Here is a 19,432-nt window from a genome sequence, read left to right on the forward strand (position 1 = left end):
TGGCCATCACATATAGCCCCCAGCTAAAACATCTCCAGCACATTATCAACGATCTACAACCTATCCTGGAAAACTCTTTTTTACTTTCACAGACCTTGGGAGGCAGGCCAGTCCTCACTTACAGACAGCCCCCGAACCTGACGCAAATACTCACTAGCAACTACTCACCACACCACAGAAACACTAACCCAGGAACCAATCCCTGTAGCAAACCTTGTTGCTTACTCTGTCCCCATATCTACTCTAGCGGCACCAGAGGACCCAACCACATCAGCCACACCATCAGGGGCTCATTCACCAGCACATCTACTAATGTTATATATGCCATCATGTGCCAGCAATGCCCCTCTGCAATGTACATTGGCCAAACAGGACAGTCTCTACGTAAAAGAATAAATGGACATAAATTGGATATCAGGAATGGTAACATACAAAAGTCAGTAGGAGAACACTTCAGTCTCCCTGGAAATTCTATAACAGATTTAAAAGTAGCTATACTTGAACAAAAAAACTTCAGAAACAGACTTCAAAGAGAAACTGCAGAACTAAAATTCATTTGCAAATTTAACACTATTAATTTTGGCTTGAATAGGGACTGGCTGGCTCATTACAAAAGCAGCTTTGCCTCTCCTGGAATTGACACCTCCTCATCAATTATTGGGAGTGGACTACATCCACCTTGATCAAATTGGCTCGGTCTACACTGGTTCTCCACTTGTGAGGTAACTCTCTTCTCTTCATGTGTCAGTATATAATGCCTGCATCTGTCATTTTCAGTCCATGCATCTGAAGAAGTGGTATTTTACCCACAAAAGCTTATTGCCCAAATAAATCTGTTAGTCTTTCAGGTGCCACCGGACTCCTTATTCCATTGAGTGTGCATCTTAGCTAAGTTAATGGAGAACAGACTCTATAAATATTTTCATAGATTTTAAATACCATTATGACTCTGACATCCTGCTCAATACAGACCGAAGAATTTGTAGAGTATAAACACAAAAGAATGAGAAATTATTTAGGATGGGTCAAAGAGGTATGAGCTCAGAGAATGGGATGAAGTTGAGAAAGAATGAATTAGGCTAAGTAGTAACAAATATTTAAGTGAAAGATCTTTTACACTGTAGAAAAGTCTTCCAAAATAGAGAACAGGTCCCATAACTTGGGACAATTCACACCTGGAGGAACGAGGCAGTCAAGGATATAATGGAGTGAATATTCCTGCATGTGATTCAATGAGATGGACTGGCTGGAATGGTAAATGAATTAGTGGGAAATAACTGCAAATAAACAGAAGGCAAGGAGAAGCAAAGCAGAGACCTGAAAGTGAGGAAAACAAACAAAGGTAGGTGCACAATGGGCAAGTATAAAAGCATGTACAGCACCATACAAGAAAACAAAAACCCAACTCAACCACCACCACTGGATCCCTAATTAATGGGGATTTCAGATCTTTTAAAAGATTATCTGGATCAGGCATTAATGGAATTAGTTATACAGTAGAACCTCAAAGATACGATCACCAGAGTTACAGACTGACCGGTCAACCAGACCCCATGTGGAACCGGAAGTAAGCAATCAGGCAGCAGCAAAGACATACATATACACACACAAAAACCACCAGCAAATACTGTACTGTGCCTGTATTGCATCTTAAAGGTAGGCACATCTGTGCTGCCAGTCCCCAGCCCCAGCCCCACCCCCTACTCACCACATGGCGGGCAGCCACTTATAGGTAGGAAGTGAAGATGCTAAGTTTCACAGGTACCACTGTGAGCCCCTGAGCAGGCAGAGCAGGAGCAGCGCTGGGGTCTGCACCGCTTTCCTGTTAGCCACTCCCTCTCCCCCATGGCCAGGAGGGGACAAACTTGCATGCACAGTCTGAACCGAGGAAAGACACTTCCCGAGCTGCTGCTGGAACCTGGCCCAGAGCATTTGCTGCTGGAGCTGGAGCCCTGCATGCTGGAGCAGCAGCTCAACTGTAAAAAGGCCACAGCCTGCACCATGTGTCCACTGACACCACAGTGCCCCAGGATGCCTCACTCATCACCCTTGCATCCAGGGGGCTAGAACCAGCTGCCTGTGCACACGGCCACTCGCCAGGCTAGGAGGTGAAGACACTGAAGTTCACTGGCACAGCTGTGAGCCCCCACTTCAGGCAGTCTGCCCTGAGGAGCATCCCATAACGTCTTGGTCAGAATTATGAACATTTCAGAGTTATGAACTACCTCCATTCCTGAGGTGTCTAAGTCTGAGGTTCTACTGTAATAGGGATGATTAATAGGTCACGGTAACTGAGAATGACCTTTCTCCTTTATGAGCCACCTTCTCTGAAACAGAGGAAACTCAGACTTCATACGTGTGCATTTACATAACTAAGTCACTTGGCTAATACAATACAAGCTGAATAACCCTTAGCATTTTTCCAAAAGAGATAGACTCAGACTAAGTCCAGAAGAGACTGCAGTAGAGAGAGAGCTTAAGACATAAGCCCTAGTATCAGAGGCCTGCACTAAAGTAGTGGCCAAGCTCTGCTCTGCTCTGCCTGCTTGCAAGCTCACAGAACGTGGGAAGAAGAACAGGGCTGGTATTGTAAAAACACACATATTCCTGAAAAGTGCTAGGCAAAGGACATTCGTGCAAACGCATTCCAGAAGGATGGTTCCACAACATCTCCATACCACATAACACATACATACATAATACAAAGATAACAGGAACACACTGACAAACTAAAATTTCATACAACTTATTTATTCTGCTCTATATTACTATACACTGAAATGTAAGTACAATATTTATATTCCAATTTATTTTATAATGGTATGGTAAAAATTAGAAAGTAAGAATTTTTTCAGTAATAGTGTGCTGTGACACTTTTGTATTTTTATGTCGATTCTATAAGCAAGTAGTTTTAAAATGAGGTGAAACTTGGGTGTATGCAAGACAAATCAGACTCCTGAAAGGGGTACAGTAGTCTAGAAATATTGAGAACCACTGATCTAGTCTGACCTCCTGCACTTTGCAGACCACAGAACCTCACCCATCCACTCTTGAAATAGACCCAGAACCTCTGGCTGACTTACTGATGTTCTCAAATCACCATTTAAAAAAAAAGATTTCACATTGCAGAGAATCCACTATTTACTCTAGTTTAAACCAACAAATGACCTGTGCCCCATGCTGCAGAAGGTGGCAAAAAAAATCCAGAGTCTCTGCCAATGTGACCTGACGGAAAATTCCTTCCTGACCCCAAGTACGTCAATGCAATGAGAAACACCAGCCTTCCTGATCGCTCTCCAGCTAGGGTGTGGTGGGTTTTTTTGTTTTTACCTTGGTGGATTGGCTTCAAGTTCTTGGAGCTTTTCTTCCAGCTTTCCTTGTGTTTCTGCCAACTCATCATACTCCTGATAAAAGGTTAAAACAGATTCAGTCAAGTACTAGCTTTAAATTTCTGTTTTTAAATAAAAAACAAGGAGACAGTGAAGTGTCCATAGTAAACTTACTGCCAAATAATGATCACACAAATGCAATGCATATTTTTGTAGTTTCCCCATGAACACTGAACACATAAAAGGAAAATATTTTAACACAAAGGATGAGATTTAGATTCTCCAAAGTTGTGAAAAGTCAAGTTTTTTTTATTAAATGTTTATATTGTAGTAGAGCACACAGGCCCCAAGAAGAATGGGGTTTGATCCATATCCCATTGAAGTCACTCATATGTGTTTCAATGGGCACTGAATCAGGCCTCTGGATCCTAAAAGCACTATTAGTTCAGCCACATTTCACACTTGTGACGTCCATTTCTGCAATTAAACAAATACCTTAAAACACAAAATCCTACTTTCCTGGATTGTCAGCAAACACTCAGGTGAGAGAATGTGATAAAATCCATTACAGTTCTGGTGGAATGAGATACCAGATGGTTCTCATAGTAACTGGACTCAACCACACTAGATGCGATATATTTTATATTCTTGTTTCCTTATTAAATTAATTATTTCATTGTTGAATGTATAAAGTGAGATATTTCCAAAGTAAAAGAAAAACAGAAAATACTAAAGCACATGCAGTACACCCAAGTTCAAGCCAGAATTGTAAAGGAAGACCTCTATAGACAGCTATTGAGTAATATACTGCATCAACTGATGAGGAAGAACTCATTGCTAGAAGTTATGACCAATGTTCCCTCTAATTTTTTCCATCCATGTGTGGAATGAATTTTGTTATGTGCACCAATATTGAGGTAATGGACAGATATGTGCCACCAGTAAAAACAAGTATCAGAGGGATAGTCTGGATCTGTAAAAGCGGCAAAGAGTCCTGTGGCACCTTATAGACTAATAGACGTACTGGAGCATAAGCTTTTGTGGGTGAATACCCACTCTGTTGGATGCATGTAGTGGAAGTTTCCAAATATGCAAGCAAGAATCAGGCTAGGGATAATGAGGTTAGTTCAATCAGGGAGGATGAGGCCCTCCTCTAGCAGTTGAGGTGTGAACACCAAGGGAGGAGAAACTGCTTTTGTAGTTGGCTAGTCTGTTCAATTCTGTTCATTCACAGTCTGTTCAATCCTGAGCGGATGGTGTCAAATTTGCAAATGAACAGAAGCTCAGCAGTTTCTCTTTGAAGTCTGGTCCTGAAGTATTTTTGCTGCAGGATGGCCACCTTTAAATCTTCTATTGTGTGTCCAGGGAGGCTGAAGTGTTCTCCTACAGGTTTTTGTATATTGCCATTCCTAATATCTGATTTGTGTCCATTTACTCTTTTATGTAGGGACTGTTCAGTTTGGCCGATGTACATAGCACAGGGGCATTGCTGGCACATGATGGCATATATTACATTGATGGACGTGCAGGTGAATGAACCAGTGATGGTTTGTGGCTGATCTGGTTAAGTCCTGTGATGGTGTCGCTGGTGTAGATATGTGGGCAGAGTCTAGGTTTACATCTTCAAGAACTGAGGACATCCAGTCTTAATGATGCATACCTTCTTATTAGACGAGATTCAGAGGCTTCTTGGATGTTTTTCTCTGCCACCACTTCTCTGTATTATCACGAACATAAGACCAAAGGGAGCTCATGTAATTCTAATTGGTGAAAATATCAGTTTTGTTATTTGGATCTCGTAGCACTGTCAGTAGGGCACGTGTTAATTTTTTCCATCCATGTGTGGAATGAATTTTGCAGTCCCAGACTGTTCCTTAGAACTGAAGTGAGATCTTCCATGTTCCTAGCGTGTCTCCATTTAGTAACTTACATCTCTGCCAGGTCCAGCCACTGAATGTTCTAGAGCAGTGTTCGGGTGATACAGTGATGGGGAGCCAATGATAAGAAACCTAGATCGGTGCATTAGTACACAGTCTTGCAAACTCTCAACAAGAAAGTCTATGCTTCAGAGGGGAAAGCTCTTACTGTTTTGCCCTCAAACAACAATTTGGTACCTCTGTTTTCATCAGTTCCCATTCTTTTGGACTAAATCAAACTTTCTCAGCCTCAGGGTACACATTACAGCTATATCTGCAAGCCCAGATCTGAAGCACCCATTACAATCACTGGTGGGGTGGGGGTGGGGTGGATAAAAATATGGTTGAACAAAGATATGCCCTTCTAAGTATTTGCAAGTTCATTAATGAAGGGATGTCAGAAAATATACTCAAAAAGAAAAGGAGTACTTGTGGCACCTTAGAGACTAACAAATTTATTAGAGCATAAGCTTTCGTGAGCTACAGCTCACTTCCGATGAAGTGAGCTGTAGCTCACGAAAGCTTATGCTCTAATAAATTTGTTAGTCTCTAAGGTGCCACAAGTACTCCTTTTCTTTTTGCGAATACAGACTAACACGGCTGCTACTCTGAAACCTGAGAAAATATACTGGAACTGGAAGCAGTGAATGGATGCAGTATGGGAACAAATACATTACTGGGGAGTAACTGGCACTCATCCTTAAATCAAACATGTGGACTGTATCAAAGGCCTTACAAAAAATAAGATATTTCATGTCTACTCTCTCTTTCCCTCCTACCCACTAGGCCAGTAATTCTGTCAAATAAGGAAATTAGGTTGGTTTGGCATGATTTGTTTTTGACAAATCCAGGCTGGCCATTCCTTATAACCTATTGTCCTCTAGCTGCTTACAAACTGATTAATAGTTTGTTCCAGCATCTTTCCAGGTACCAAAATTAGGCTGACCAGTCTATAATTCCTCAGATCCTCTTCACACAGACACCCACCCGTAAAAAAAAAAAAAGGATAGGTTGCCCTTCTCCAGTCTGCTGGAACCTCAGTCATCCTCCATGAGTTCTCAAAGATAACTGCTTCCGCTAGTTCCTTAAGTACCCTATGATGAACTTCATCAGGCCCTGCTGACATGAATATATCTAACTTATCTAAATATTTTTAACCTGTTTTTTTCCCTATTTTGGCTGGCATTCCTTCCCCCTTATTGTTAATATTAATTATGTTGAGTATCTGGGTCACCATTAACCTTTTTAGTGATGACTGAAGCAAAATTGGCAATAAACACCTCAGATTTCTTGATATCAATTATTGATATCAGTTATTAGCTCTCCTTCCACACTAAATAGAGGACCTTCACTTTCCTTCGTCTTTCTCTTTTTCCTAATGTAGGTTAAAAAAAAAACCCACACCAACCACCTCCTCTTATTGCCTTTTTTATGTACATTGCATAGGGAATCAGAAGAGTGCTCTAGAAGAGTAGCTGTTTGAGGAAGAATGACTTTGGGAAAGTCAAGGTCATAGGACAGGGATCAATCCAAAGTTGCGAAGTTTTCCTGTTTACGCTCTGCTGTTAATTTATTTTTCTTTCTTTTTATACACACTATGAGAAGACCTTGATGACTTATGACTTTTCTTCAAAACTGCTGCACTTTCTTACAAATTGAGGACACTTTTCCAGAATTAGGAGGAAAAAAAAAACACATTTAAAAATTTTTCCTCTTGCATTTGAGGAACTTTTCTGTCAACCACAGTGGGTGGTAAGTTCCTATCAAAGCAAACTTTTCAGAGAGGGCCCCGTGAAAAGGGGTTGGTGAGGAGGATGGGAGGAGCTCCTCACACTATATTTCACTACCGTAGCTGAGACTACCAACAATCCAGGAGCTGGGTGAGAGAAAAAAAATATTCTAACCTGTTGTGGGATGTCAAAGATGGCAGTTTTCTTCACCATGGGTGAAATGGATTAAGAGGCATGCCAAATAATCTTGGCATGTACCAGTAGCTTCTCATTTACTGATAAAGCAATAATGCATTTGTGATGGGGCTCCCAAAATATCGATGAGTCTTTCTTGACACTTGTCAGTCCAAAGTATCTACCACACTGAACAGCAGCTATTGAAAATACTTAAGCGGAAATGAAGAAATGATAAAAGTATTCTCTTCTGTAGAGGTTGAAGGATGAGCTGTACCCTAAAGGAAAAGGGCATCCACAAGATTACTATCACCCCTCTCATCAGTATCTATTTCCAGCAACTCTTCCCTAACCACAGGAGTGGGGGACAAGTCTAGGAGAAAAGCATAAGACTGGTTATAGGAAGTGGAGGAATAACATTGCCCTGGTTTCTTGATTACCCTCTTAACCCTGACTCCCCAAACTGAGGAAGAGGAGGGCACGAGAGCTAATATACCATGGAACATAATCAAATTGGTATTTGTGGGAACTTGAACAGATTAAACTCCTCAGAGTACGAGAAAAGCCAGGGGGAAGGTTTTTAAAGTTCTATAAATAAGATGGGGAGCCTATTTTCTCAGATTTGGGAAACTATAAAGTTTCCCATGACTTCATCTGAGATTGATGTGGAGGTGTGCCCTAAAGGTATTAAATCTAAGCTTCCCTTCAGGAAAAGACTGAAAGGGCGTAATGAATCTGTCTAAAATCTAAATGAGAGAAGTGATGAGGACTGCTCACTGGTTCCCACTCCAGGTGCTGATGAAGTAGGACGGACGCAGTTTGGATCCAAGGACTACTCTGGAATTAATGGAATCAGGGGAACCATCTCAGTTCTCAAGTCTAGATCTAATGCACCTCAGTTTCAAGGCCTTCAGACTCATTCAAGATTATTCCTGGTGCTACTTACAAGACGATTCCAAACATAAGCCGAGGGAGCATTCTGTCACGTGGTCAGAGGTCCTGTAGTATCACAGTGTATTGAGCCAGGAGGATGTCAATGATTGGACCTAAAGAGCACTCAGGCTGCTTCACAAATATTCGGATTCTACAGAGGAGCAAACTGGAGGAATCCAATTCCTAGGCCCAAGCAGGGAGCACCAAAGGACAGATCACTCAAATCAGGCCAAAAGAGCCAATCTGGCATAAATGGAGCCATATTCAGACGGGTGAGCCTCTCGCAACCTCTGCAAGTTTCTTTCATATTTATCAGTCACTGACATTTTGGCCTTACAGGAAACAAATCTCTTTGAACATGAACTTTTTCTTTCCAGACTGCCATCTCAACATGCACAGTAGTGGGATGCCTGTTTTGGACAGTGTCCAACAATGCCAAAGCTGAACTGTGATCTAAAACTGGACTAATTCCTCAACATGTTTATGTTGTGACAAGAGCTCATGCAGTCCCATTATCACTTTCCAGAAGGCTCTAACACAGGGAACATGCACATGAATATTTCAGAGCAGTTTCACACAGGCAGTTCTTCGAAAGTGTACCTGACACAATTTTACATAATCAGTTTGTCGTTCAGATTTTAAAGACAAAAGTTTGTAGACTGAAACCCTTGTATTTATGGCATTCCTTACCTTGCAGAGAGCAGTAAGATCTCGGTGTTTGCTTTTCACAAGGAACTCTGCAGTAATATCCCGAGGTGGTTTTACTTCAGATGCCTCCTTATACTGCTGATGGAGCTCTTTAATCTTCTCTTTTAAATTCACCATCTGGGAAGAGGGAAGGGGAAAAAAGGGAGCTTTTTTGTAACATTTACAGTGAAAATAAGAATTCTGCCTCAAAAACAGTCACACCACTGGCAGCACTTCCCCCCTTATTATAGGAGATGTTGCTTATGTCAAATTGTACTCCACAGGGCACTACAGTAAGAACCATCAATCCTATATTTCTAGAGATTTTCTGACTAACATGCACAGCATAAGCTATTACTGTCCTCCGGCAAAGCATACAGAGTGGAACCGTTGAGGGTAGGAAAGATGCCAGAACTCTGTATGCTTTCTCTAGAAGGATAGCAGCATCACCTGTAACAGTTAATCTGCACTAAATCTTCAAGTGTTTCAATGCTGTATTTTTCCAAATGACTAAACATCTTTTTATTTACCTTAAGGTATTTAAGGTGACTTTGTAAACAATTGTAAATTAATCCCATCACAACCGTATCTGCAATAAGCATTTCCAACAGAAGTGGTTATTACAGTGATGCTTTCAAGGAAGAGCTGGTTTGCTTTTACATATTGGTTTGCACTGTCTCCATCCTCTCCACTCCATAAGTATTCACAGTCTCGTCCATGTGTGTCAGCTATTGGCACAATCATTTTTGTACCTTCTTCCAGAGGGTCCAGTTTTCTTTATAGAGGCTTCTTGTATTCATCTGGAAGGTCCCTATACCATCCATATTTAAGTCACCCTTAAACAGCCACTTCTGCCATGATGGTTACAGTGAATCAAGGCGACGTCTATATAAACTGCCTACTTTCCCTGGCCTCTGCTTACTTGTTGGCTTTAGACTGTGAGGTTCTCAGAAGAGAACAAGTGTCCTTCAGTGTTAAGAAAGCCACAGCTTAATAAAATTAATATAGTTTCCCTGGGGCTTGCCTGGCACAACACAACTTCTCCTTGTGGACCAAAAAAGCATTATTAATTTATGAATAGTGTTGCTGCCCTCCTTATTGATAAAATCCAGATAAAATTTTGTTATTTCTCCAGGTCTAGTTCCTTTTCACATAAACATTAAATGTAATGATGGTAATTAGTTTCTGAAATCAGTTTCTCCTTTAAGTCCCTAATAACTTTTCCAGTGCATTTGTAAGAGAAGGAAGTGAAAGGAGAGTATGCATCCATGGGAGAAGGTCTGACCTTGTTAAGGAGATCTTTCAGCTCCTCTTGAGTCTTTACTATCTTCTTCCAATGTTCAATCTGTTCATCCTTCACGTGCTTCTCTTGCAATCTAGGGGTGGGGAACAGAAACCAGAGATTATTTTAACTGGGAAATCCTAGTAAGCTGCATGCTTTTCTCATCATCAGCATCTGAGCCATGAGTGTAAAATAAAATAAATATTTTATATAATAATAATATAAAATAAAATAGAACCCAGGAAAGTGTCATTTCAGTAAAGAATGGGGTGTATTCTTCAGAAACTGTACAACTCATGAAAAGAAAGCAGCTGGTTAGCTAGTAGCTAAACATAGGACAACCTACCAAAAGCCAAAGGGTAGAAATTCTTACTTGCATGAAATGTTTCCAGACAAATAGGATTCAAATATGTGGACTTCATGCTGTATCAGACCTTTGTGCTATGTCAAATATTATTATTAATTACTAGATCACCAATGGAAGAGGAATTTTCAAGGCAGATACTGGTTAAGGTAACATTCCTCATCCTGTGTCTACAAAGCAATACTAAAAATGTGGAAAGGGTGTGCACACAAATGCTGGACATAATATGTGCCAAGTGGCTGCAAGAAACCAAGATTTATCAAGAAGTCATCATGACTACGCATTTCAAAAAAATCCAAACAGAATCCTTACGGGGGAAGACTCATGTAATTGCCATGCCCAATTCCAATATTGACCAGGAGGAAAATCAAGAAAGAGAAAATACAGCAATGGAAAAAGGATAGAAGAATGGATATTAAGAGGAAAGATAGTGCCAATACCAATGTAGCTAACAGCCAAGAAGGCGATATTGGCAAAAGAACGACTGTACCTATCAGGTGAGGAATCTGGGCAAAACCAAGCAGAAACAATTAAGATGATACCAATGTAAGGAGCCTGGGTAACAAAATGGAGAAACTAGAACTACTGGTGCAGGAAGTGAAACTAGATATTATAGGGATAACAGAAACATGGTGGAACAGTCATCATGACTGGAGTACAGGGATTGAAGGGTATGTGCTGTTAAGGAAAGACAGAAATAAAGGTAAAGGTGGTGGAGTAGCATTGTATAATAATGATGAGGGAGACCGTAAAGAAATTAGAAGTGATGGAATGGATAAAATACAGTCTGTTTGTATCCAAATCATTTTGGGGAAGAAATCTCCCAGAGGTTCTCCTGGAACAGAGCTTGGTATTGCCTACAGATCCACAGAATCCAATCTAGATATGGACAGAGACCTTTTTAAATTAAATAAATACTACTGGAAATTGTGTGATTATGGGAGACTAACTTCCCAGATATAGACTGGAAGACAAGTGCTACTAATAATAGTAGGGCTGAGATTTTCCTGGATGTGATAGCTGATAGACTTCTTCTCCAAACAGTCGCCGAACCAACAAGTGGTGATACCATTTTAAGCTTTGTTTACACTGGAAACTGAACGACAAAACTTTTGCCGTTCAGGGGTGTGAAAAAAAACAAAAACACACACCCCCGAACGACAAAGTTTTGCAGACAAAAAGCACAAATGTGAACAGCGCTTTGTCGGCAGGAGTACTCTCCTGCCGACAAAGCTACTATCGCTTGTTCGGAGCAGAAATTTTTTGTTGGTGGCAGAGCTCTCTCCCGCTGACAAACAGCAGCTACATTGCGTGCCTTTTAGTGCACAACAGTAGCAGCACAGCCATGTCGCTAAAAGGTGTGTAGCGTAGACAAAGCCTTAGATTTGATATTGGTAAGTAGTGAGGAGCTCATAAAATAACTGGCTGTAGGGGACAACCTTGGTTCGAGTGATCATGAGCCAATTCAGTTTAAACAAAATGGAAGGAGAAACAAAATTAGATCTGCAACTATGGTCCTTGATTTCAAAAGGCAAATTTAAAAAAAAATTAGGGGAATTAGTTAGGGAAGTGGACTGGACTGAAGAACTCAATGATCTGAATGTGGAGGTGGCGTGAGTCAAAGTTGCAGGAACTATCCGAAGCTTGTATCTCAACCAAGAGGAAAAAATTCACAGCAAAGTGTTGAAGACCAAAGCTGGATGAGCAAGCATCTCAAACAGGTTATTAAGAGTGTCGAGCAAGAATTAAAATTTAGCTAACAGCTAAGGCAGAAACCGCAGATCAAGCAGAAATGCTTCAGAGGCCCAAGGATAATGGCTTCTGTCCATACATGATAACTCAGATGTTCAAATGTCCATCCAGTAACTCAGCTTATCAGTAAGAAAGGACAATGCTGACCACACCCAGGGCCCCCAGATATCTCTAAGCATTCATCCTTACTCCCCCATCCCCCTCTTCCCCCCACAAGGTAGCCATAGATACCTGATGTAATCAGGATGACCTCTATACATATGTACTGTTCCTATTATTATCTTTGTTAAGAGCTCTCGCTTTACTTGTAACAATGTCTGTCTCTGTACGTACAAATAAATGCAAATGAATTAGTAAGAAAATGTATATAACTGGCCATTGTGGCACCATATTTTTGAAGCTGTTTACCAGTCTTCTGGGTGCCATGAATAAATCCTCCTTCAGTATTGTCTGTGCTTGCCTGATTCTTGGGGGAAAAAAATCTTTTTGCTTAACAGTTTTGGCGCAGTGAGCAGGATGGGATCGGGAATCCTCTGAGCGTTTCTCACAAATGGGGATAGAGGTGAGTACCCTTTTACTTACCATCTCTAGAGTGCACCTTGGTTTGGGATTCCCCAAGACACCCCTTCACACCCTTTCTTAATACGAACCACATATAGGACACACAGACAAGAGGACTGAACAGGACTGTGTTTGTGGCTAAGTTTATGGGGTGCAGGGATTGCTGGAGGAGAAGGCTGCATTTCCAGATACTGAGCACCAGGGCGTATGCTGCAGCACACTGAATACAAGGGTGTGCTCAGTCGGTCTCCCTGAAGCTCTGTTTAAGTGGGATACAATGTCGTACAAGTTGCCCGAGAATGCATCAATGATTCCCTCTATGGGACGGGAACTCATTGGCATGCCCCAGAGTGCATCAACGATACCCTCTACAGGAGGGAGGCTCATTGATTGGCCCCGGGGAACATCAATGATGCCCTCTATGGGAGGGAGACTCACTGATTTTATAAAAGGGAAACATGAAAAGTTTCAAAAAACAATGGCAAAAAATGGATGAAATGAGGGTATGAGTATGATGGACAGTGTGTTGTGGTGGTCTGGTCAAACAAAAGGAAAATTAAAGAATGGGATTGTAATAATGAACTGCAAATATGAAATTACAAGAGTTGGAAATACTCCAAAAGGCTCTTACATCGGAGCTGAATCAAAAGGCAGATTTCAAATGCAAGCTAAGTGAGCTTGAAGCAGAAAACAAGGCTCTAAGAGCAAAACTAAAAGAAACCAGCTCCTCTGCATGCCGTATTGTTCCTAGCATACAACAAAAGGGTAATTTCACTGACTTTGGTTTAGGTGGTGATACCGATAAAGACCAAAATAAAAATTAATTAAAAACACCTTGAAAAACAAATTCAGAATTGGAACCTAGCACACACGGGGGGAAGATCGAGATAATTGGCCTTCCCCACCTTTTAAGAATTAAGTGTCAGTGCTCCCTTGGCCCCTCTCGTAGTGACCACTTGGTGGTCAGAGACAGGTGAAAACAGAGTGGCCCATAATACTTATAAGTACACTCCTCTCAGCACAGAGGAAATGAGGGGCTTACTGAAAGATCTCACTGATCTAAAGAGCAAAGACTAAAATTTAATATTCTTTTTAAAAAAAAAAAAAGCCAAATGGTTACCACCTATACGTAATATCCCAGGGATCTTTATATCTTAACAAAAGCTAAATGCCCAAATCTATCATGGGCCAAGCCCCCTACAAAAGGAAGTCTGGGCCTCTGTTAAATTTGAATCTAAAAATAATATGACCCGTGCTTGCACTGAGTTTAAGGAAGCCATCCAAGAAGCCTTGGGGAACGAAGCCGGTAATTGGGGACTAATCGTGGGCTGCATACAAGGCAAGAACGAGCCTGTGGCTCAATGTTATTAAAAAAAAAAAAAAAAAAAAAGAAAGAAAAATCTATTCCAGCAATGCAGGCATTGCAAACCCCAAAAAATCCTAATCAGCTGTTTCTAAAAATGTTAAAAAATGGTTTTAACTCCCACCTGCAAAAAGCCCTTAATTTGGGAGTGAACCCAGGCTCTAATTATAAATTCATCTGCATGTGGGCCTCTAAATGCAAAGCCAAACAAGCTAAAAAAAATAAAAAAAGAGTCTGCTCGCTGTGCTGTGGTAACAGCAAAAAATAATGTAATTTGCTATAAAAGGACAGTTACCTTTTCCGTAACTGGTGCTCTTCGAGATGTGTTGCTCATGTCTATTCCACAAGAGGCGAATGTGCTCACCACGTGCACTGGTACCAGAAGTTTTTCCCCTAGCAGTACCCATGGGGGGGCGGAGCAGGACGGAAGCGCCCACAGCAACCCCTGGAGAGGCACCTGCCTGGCGCAGCATAAGAGGAGCTGCGCGCTGCCCCCACCCTCAACTGCTTCTTGCCAGAAAACTCTGACAGAGGGGAAGGAGGGTGGGATGTGGAATAGACATGAGCAACATATCTCGAAGAATGCCAGTTACGGAAAAGGTAACTGTCTTTTCTTCTTCAAGTGATTGCTCATGTGTATTCCACAATAGGTGATTCTAAGCTATATCTGTTGGAGGTGGGTAGAAGTTCACAAGTTCCCAGGACAGAGGACTGCTCTGCCAAACCCAGTGTCATCCCTGGTTTGGGGGATGATCGCATAGCGGGAGGTGAACGTTTGAACTGAAGACCACGTGGCAGTCCTACAAATGTCCTGGATGGGGACATGGGCCATGAAGGCAGCTGACGAGACCTGCGCCTGAGTCAAGTGTGCCCTGGCAATGGGTGGGGGGGGGGGCACCCGCCAGCTCATAACAGGAGCGGATGCACGAAGTGATCTGATTGGAAAGCCACTGAATGGAAATCGGCTGGCTCCTGGCACGCTTAGTCGAAGCGACGAACACTTGCAAGGACTTTCTGAACGGCTTGGTCCTCTCGAGGTAGAAAGCCAGAGCCCACCATACATCGAGCGTGTGGAGACGGAGCTCCTCACTGGACATGTGAGGCTTGGGGCAGAGAACCAGTAGAAAAATGTCCTGACCCACGTGGGAGGCAGAGACCACCTTCGGGAGGAACACGGGGTGTGGGCGGAGCTGGACCGTGTCTTTATTAAGGACCGTGTACGGCAGCTCGGAGGTCAGGGCCCTGAGCTCCGAGACTCGCCTGGCCAATGTGATTGCAACCAGGAAGGCCACCTTCCACGAGAGGTGAGACCAGGAGCACGTGGCCAGTGGTTCAAACGGGGGCCCCGTGATACAAGCCAACACCAGGTTTAGGTCCCACTGCAGGACCAGGGGTCTAGAATATGGAAAAAGACTATCCAAACCCTTAAGGAACTGGCCAGTCATAGCATGGGAAAATACCGTGCACCAGCGGATGGAAGGCTGATATGGCTGCCAGGTGCACCTTGACTGACGAGGACGCCAGGCCCTAGACCCTCAGGTGGAGGAGGTAATCAAGGATGACCTGGATCGGGGTGGCCACCAGGGAGACATCCTGGTCCTTTGCCCACCTAGAGAAACGGGACCACTTCGCCAAATAAGCGCGGCAAGTGGAGGGCCGTCTACTTTCAAAGAGAACGCGTTGAACCTGTTCTGAGCACGTCCTTTCCTCTCCGCCTAAATACTGAGCAGCCACACCGTGAGGTGAAGCATTGCTAGGTTGGGATGGAGGCGGTGGCCCTGGTCCTGAGATAGCAGGTCCGGACGGAGCGGCAACGGCCATGGCAGAGCTACCGCAAAGCCCATCAGGGTCCCGTACCAATGCTGCCTGAGCCGCACCGGGGTAATCAGGAGGACCCAGACCTTTGTCTTCTCCAGGACCCTGCTGATTAGAGGGAACGGGGGAAAGGTGTAGAGAAGCCGGCATGACCAGGACAGGATAAAGGCATTGGAGGTAGCACCCCTCGCCAGGCGCCCCACTTGGAGCAGAACCGGGGGCATTGCTGGTTCTGCCAAGTCGCGAATAGAACGACCTGGGAAGTTCCCCACTTTCAGAAGAGCCAGAGGGCCACTTCCGGATGGAGGGACCACTCATGTTGCAAGGAAAAGTTCCTGCTCAAGTGATCTACTCTCTCGTTCTGGGCACCCAGTAGGTGGAAGTCTTTCAGATGGATGTCATGGGCTGTACAGAAGTCCCACAGCCTAAGGGCTTCGTGGCAAAGGATCGGGCCCCGCCTTGCCTGTTGATATAGAACATTGAGGCCATGTTGTCCGTGAGGACCCAGACTACCTTGCCCTCCAGGTGCAAGCGGAAGGCCACGCACACCAGCCGTACTGCCCTGAGCTCCTTGACGTTTATATGTAGGGTCAGGTCTTGAGCTGACCACAAGCCTTGGGTCTAAAAGTTCCCAACATGGGCTGCCCCAACCCAGGTCCGATGCATTGGACACCAGCTCCAACGACGGCACCCTGTCCCTAAACGGGACCCCTTGGAGCATGTTGTTTGGGGTGGATCACCACCATAGGGAGGTGATCACAGAGTCCGGCATGGTGAAGACATTGTCCATCCTATCCATGGCCTGGGAGAACTGCGAGAAAACCAGAGCTGGAGGGGCCTCATCCTGAGTCTGGCGTGATGAACCACATATGTGCATGCCGACACGTGACCCAAGAGTTGCAGGCAAACCCTGGCTGTTGTCACCGGGAACCTTGTGACCAAGTCGATGAGACCTTTCAGGTTCTCGAATCTGTCTGGCAGGAGAGAGGCCCTGGCCGACACTGTGTCCAGGAGCACCCCGATAAACTCTATGTGTTGGACTGGGACTAACATGGACTGGGTGTTGTTTACCAATAGGCCTAAAGCGGTGCACATGGACAGGAGGAGTGCCACGTGGTCCCTCACCTGCGACTGGGAGGTGCCCTTGACAAGCCAATCGTCCGGATAGGGAAATATCTGGACCCCCTGCTGTCCGAGATAGGTCGCTACCACCAACATGCATTCTGTAAACACCCGGGCGGCAGTGGACAGACCAGACGGGAGGACCGTGAATTGGTAGTGATTCTGTCCCACCACAAAACGGAGGAAGCGCCTGTGCCCCTCAAATATGTGGATGTGGAAGTATGTGTCCTATAGACTGAGTACAGCGTACCAATCCCCGGGATCCAGGGAGGGGATGATGGAGGCCAGGGAGACCAAGAGGAACTTGAGTTTCACCATGTACTGGTTCAGACCTCTCAGGTCCAGGATGGGCCTGAGCCCCTCTTTGGCCTTCAGGATAAAGAAATAACAGGAGTAATACCCCTTACCCATGAACTCCTCGGGCACTGCCTCTTATCTCTCCTAGTCCAAGGATCCGCCCCACCTCCTGCTTGAGCAGAGGTTCATGCGGGGGATCCCCAAGAGGGACGGGGGAGGGGCAGGCCGTGGGGCAGGAAGGAAGTAAACTGGAGGGTGTAACCCTGTGAGATGGTGTTGAGAGCCCATCGGTCCAAGGTTAGATGCGACCATTCCGGGAGGAAAGCACACAACCAATTGGAGAAGGGGAGCTTTATTGGATCTCTAGTGAGGACTGGCGGGGTGCTCCCAAGCATCCCATCAAAAATGCCTTTTCCCCACCTGCTTGCCCTTGGAGGACCCAGGCTGGGGGGCAGGCCGAGACTGCCTCTGAGGGCTTCTCTTATAGTCCCTCTGCTTCTCATGGGTGGCCTCCTACTTTGGGAGGGTGGCCTGGGCGGGAGTCTGCTGTGGCTTGAACTTAGGTTTTGCCGGAGCTGGGACATAGAGGCCCAGAGTCTGGAGGGTCGTGTGAGAGTCTTTCATGCCATGCAGACTTGTATCTGTTCCTGCCGCAAACAGAGCTTTCCCATCAAACGGGAGATCCTGCATGGAAGACTGCGCCTTGCTGGACAGCCCAGAGAGCAGGAGCCATGACGCCCGTCTCATGCACACCGTGGAGGCCATTGATCGTGTGGCCGTGTCCGCAGCATCCCAGGCCGCCTGCAGGGACGTCCTAGCGGCCGATGCCCCTTCCTCCAGTAGCGCCTTGAACTCCTTCCTATTGCACTCCTGGAGGGAGTCCTCAAACCTGGGCAGGGAGCCCCACAGATTGAATTCGTACCAGCCCAGGAGCTGATGGTGTGCCATAAGTAACTGGAAGCCCAAAGACGAATATATTTTCCTTCTGAAAGTGTCCAGTCTCTGAGTCTTTGTTCTTTGGAGTCAGGGCTGGCTGATCCTGCTGTTCCCTGTGGTTGACCGACTCAACCACCAGGGAGTTGGGTGCCGGGTGGGTATACATGTACTCATGCCCCTTAGTGGGTACAAAGTACTTGAATTCTGCCTTTTTAGAGATGGGGGCCAACGAGGCCAGTGTTTACGACAGGGTATTTGAAATCTTAGCCACCCCTTCATGGAGAGGCAAGGCCACCCTACCCAGTACCAGTAGGGACAGCACATTAAACAGGGAGTCTGAGGGCTCCTCCATCTCCTCTGCTTGGAGGTGGAGGCTTGCTGCCACCCTCTTTAAGAGTTCTTGGTGGGCCCTGAAGTCCTCCTGCAGGGTGGAGCAGGGCGGGGCCACAATCGCTTCCTCCGCGTTTGGTGAGGAGGCCGGTGCAGTGCTCTGGGTGTTGTCCACCATCTGGACAGATTCCGAGCATGGTGCCGAGGACATATGTCCCACCAACTCCTTTCTTGGGGGTCTGAAGAGGGAGGCAGACAGTGCCTCCGAAGCTCCAGCCACCGAGCAGGCTCGCACTGGGGGCTGCGCCGGAGCCCACAGTGCCCACTGGTACCATTGGGCTGGCCACAATGCTCTGTGCCACTGCACCTGCTGTGGCACTGGCGGGGCAAGCTATTCAAGTTGGCTGGCCTGGCCCATCAAGAGATGGCTACAATTAGAGACCAGGTTGGCGTAAGATCTGCTGCTGTCACAGGACTGGAAGAAGCGGCGGTGCTGGGATCTACAATGGCCATGGGACTGTGATCTCGATGTGGAGGACCGGTACCGACGGTAACAGCTGCTCCGCGAACCGGCTTTGGTGGATGGACTCACGCTGGTGAGATGCCAGCAATCGACGCCTGGGCTGCGATGTCTTGGCGAAGACTTGGAGCGGGAGTCTGAGTGGGAACGGCGTTGACAACCATGCTGAGTGTGACTGCGGTGCCATCTCCAAGACAAGTATCACTGGTGACGCCCACTGCGGTGCCGTCAATATTTGCTCCTTGAGGATGAGCGGTGCCGGGATTCCCGGACGGATGGAACCAAGCCAGACAGTCTCGTTGGCGTCGAGGGCGATCCACA

At 45.1% G+C, this 19,432-nt stretch overlaps 1 protein-coding gene across 3 annotated transcripts in view; it reads right to left on the reverse strand.

The window, feature by feature from the left end:
- Positions 1-19,432, reverse strand: part of KDM1A (lysine demethylase 1A) — a 173,846-nt gene that overhangs the window by 59,716 nt on the left and 94,698 nt on the right. For all 3 annotated transcript variants that reach the window (XM_038377500.2, XM_038377495.2, XM_038377496.2), the window contains 3 exons: positions 10,055-10,145; positions 8,773-8,907; positions 3,331-3,404 (listed from right to left, as the gene is read on the reverse strand). In XM_038377500.2, the coding sequence (XP_038233428.1) occupies positions 3,331-3,404; positions 8,773-8,907; positions 10,055-10,145 (300 nt within the window). The remainder of the gene's footprint in view (positions 1-3,330; positions 3,405-8,772; positions 8,908-10,054; positions 10,146-19,432) is intronic.

The sequence above is a fragment of the Dermochelys coriacea genome, chromosome 19, assembly GCF_009764565.3.
Source record: "Dermochelys coriacea isolate rDerCor1 chromosome 19, rDerCor1.pri.v4, whole genome shotgun sequence".
In the NCBI taxonomy this organism is placed as follows: Eukaryota; Metazoa; Chordata; order Testudines; family Dermochelyidae; genus Dermochelys; species Dermochelys coriacea.